This window comes from Gavialis gangeticus, unplaced genomic scaffold (genome assembly GCF_001723915.1).
Source record: "Gavialis gangeticus isolate Ggan-Ray unplaced genomic scaffold, GavGan_comp1, whole genome shotgun sequence".
NCBI classification, from domain to species: domain Eukaryota; kingdom Metazoa; phylum Chordata; order Crocodylia; family Gavialidae; genus Gavialis; species Gavialis gangeticus.
The window spans coordinates 206,195-208,612 of NW_017728964.1; the positions used below are offsets into that span (position 1 = coordinate 206,195).

The window sequence follows — 2,418 nt, forward strand, 5'->3', positions numbered from 1 at the left end:
TGCCCCCTGATCACTCACTTTCTCTACACTGATGAACATTTTGCTTTCCTGTTGCATCGCCTGAATCCTGTGAGTACTGACCTCACTTCAGTGATAATTTCAGGTTGAATTAATCTCTATGTTTTGATGAATTTACTGTGTTGAAAAAATATTGGATGAGCTCAAATGACCCCTTTTACTCAGTCTTGTCCTCTGTACTTCTTCCAGTTCCAAAGTCCTATGCAGTGCATTTCTTATGGCTGTTCTCTGTGAAAGCTGCTACGAGTTCATTATTTCTCCAGCGCCATGTATTGTGTGTGGTTAGTCCGCTCACAAGAGAGGGGATTCACAGAGGGATAAAGTAAGGGCTCTCAGCAGCACTGTTCAACTTTATTTTTTTGTAATAGAATAGGAAACTTCAAAAATGAGCTTCACACAGTCATTCCTGGGAGAAAGCAAGTACAAAATGGCCTCGAACTGGGAAGCTCCCATGGAATCAATAGAATCCTGTACTTGTCCCTATGCAATTAAGCCCATTTAGTAGGGACTTTCCCACTGAACCATGTATGAAAGCAGGGCTTACCTCCACTTTCAATGAGCACATCCAGGAGCTCATCCATCTGCTGACTTCGAGTCATCTGCTACAGCAAAAGACCACAAGAATTGAGCTGGTAAAAGGTGAGTTCTTTAGGCTATGACCCAGAGAATGAAATGCAGTTGTTATAACTTTAGAGGTTAAGACTGAGACCGCCATGCAGAAAAAGGCAAGGCAGAGGAACTACCTAAAGGCCCCGTGACTGAAGGTGATGCTGTAGATCTTGGAACTATGTGGCTCTCCATCTCCTAACACTACATTATCTAGAAAGCAGAGCTGGTGTGAAACTCATGAAGGGCCTTCGGCAGAGGCTAAGGAGTGGGTTCTTTCCTCTCCTTCCTTTATGTAAGTGACCTTCACTTAATGGGATCGCCTGTGGATGAGGGCTCTGGGCAACCGGTTTTGCTGCTCCCTGCAAAAACACCTCACCTACCCCCCTCACTGCAGAGAGCTCAGAGCTCACATAATCACTTGAGAGCCACGTTTCAGAGGTATCTAAATTGGTACTTAATCTGCAATGAAGGGTTTAGAGTCTGAGGAACAAGTCAGGATGAACACAGCCTTGTCAACGCTCCCATTTTCTACCTGTACTGACCTGCCTATGCCTTTTCCTACTGCTTAGAGGAGCCTCATGTATAAAACTGACTTTTCATGCCCTTTCATTTAATGCAAAAATGACCCCGTGTTCCCTCCAACTGACTTGTACCCATGTTTCAGTCTACCTATCATCCCCTTGGTATAAGTCTTGGTCCAATTTCTAGTCCACCTCCCTAAAGCTATTATCACAATTGGGACTAAGAGTTACCCCTCTTGGAAGCCTTACATGAGATGGAAGGGATTAAATTAATCATGGAAGCTGAGATACTTTTTCCCCAAAAGCTGAGTTCCTTCCAGAACAAGGCTGAGGCAAATGGGCAGGAGGCAGAAAAAGGCAATTTTGTATTTGCTTGCAGGATAAATATATATAAATGCCAAAATTTCCCAAAGGGATTAATGATGTTTGGTATTCATCTTGAGGCACCTAAAAGGGGCCTGATTTTCACCCATAAGTAAGTACCCATGCTTTAGACCAGGGGCAGGCAATTATTTTGGGTGGAGGACTGCTTATGAAGTTTTGGGGAGCTGTCGAGGGCCACATAGGTAGCCCTGCCCTTTAACAGTTGCCCTGCTCCCCAGTTGCCATACTGGGACCAGAAGTCCTGCCCCCAACCCCTGACCTTTGCCACCAGAAGTCCTTTCCCTTGCCCTGGAAATACTCCTTTTGGGAGGAAGGGTGCTGCAGTTTTGAAACTGGAAAAAAATCCAAATCATGTACAAAAAAATTAAACCGACTATAACTTATTTTAATTTTATTTTAAAATATTTTTGAACTGATTTATGTCTTTATGAAGTGTATCTAGAGGTGACTGCATAATATGTCAAAATACAGTCCTACTGTATGTTGTGTGTGGGTGGTCAAGGGATGTATGTGGCAAGGTGTGGTTGGGAAGTGGGTGTGTGGGTATGGTAGGGTTTGGGTATGGTGGGTGCGATGGGAAAGAAAAAGAGAGATGGGGCTGGGTTGCCGGCTCCATTGCATGCAGCTGTTGCATACTGCATGAAAGCCTCACGCGATGCAGCCAGGCAGACCCCGTGCCCCCATGGCCACCTACCACCACTGCTGTCCTCTGCCCCCGCCCCCGCCGCCTGCTGCTTCCTGTTCTGGCTCCAGCCCAGCTTGGCAAGCACCATGGGACTCCTGGCTGATGGGTGGTTTGCGGAGGTTTTCTCCTGTCCCTTCATCCAATCTTATCTTACTTTCCACTCGGATGGAGGGAGGCAGGGAATAGCTCCAGGGATGTGTG

At 46.0% G+C, this 2,418-nt stretch overlaps 1 protein-coding gene across 8 annotated transcripts in view; it reads right to left on the reverse strand.

Moving 5' to 3' along the window:
* The window catches only part of MYOCD (myocardin), a 120,672-nt gene that overhangs the window by 6,211 nt on the left and 112,043 nt on the right, over positions 1–2,418 (reverse strand). For 6 of the 8 annotated variants that reach the window (XM_019501920.1, XM_019501891.1, XM_019501939.1 and 3 more), the window contains one exon: positions 563–620. In XM_019501920.1, the coding sequence (XP_019357465.1) occupies positions 563–620 (58 nt within the window). The remainder of the gene's footprint in view (positions 1–562; positions 621–2,418) is intronic. The other 2 variants (XM_019501910.1, XM_019501882.1) reach the window with 1 other exon arrangement.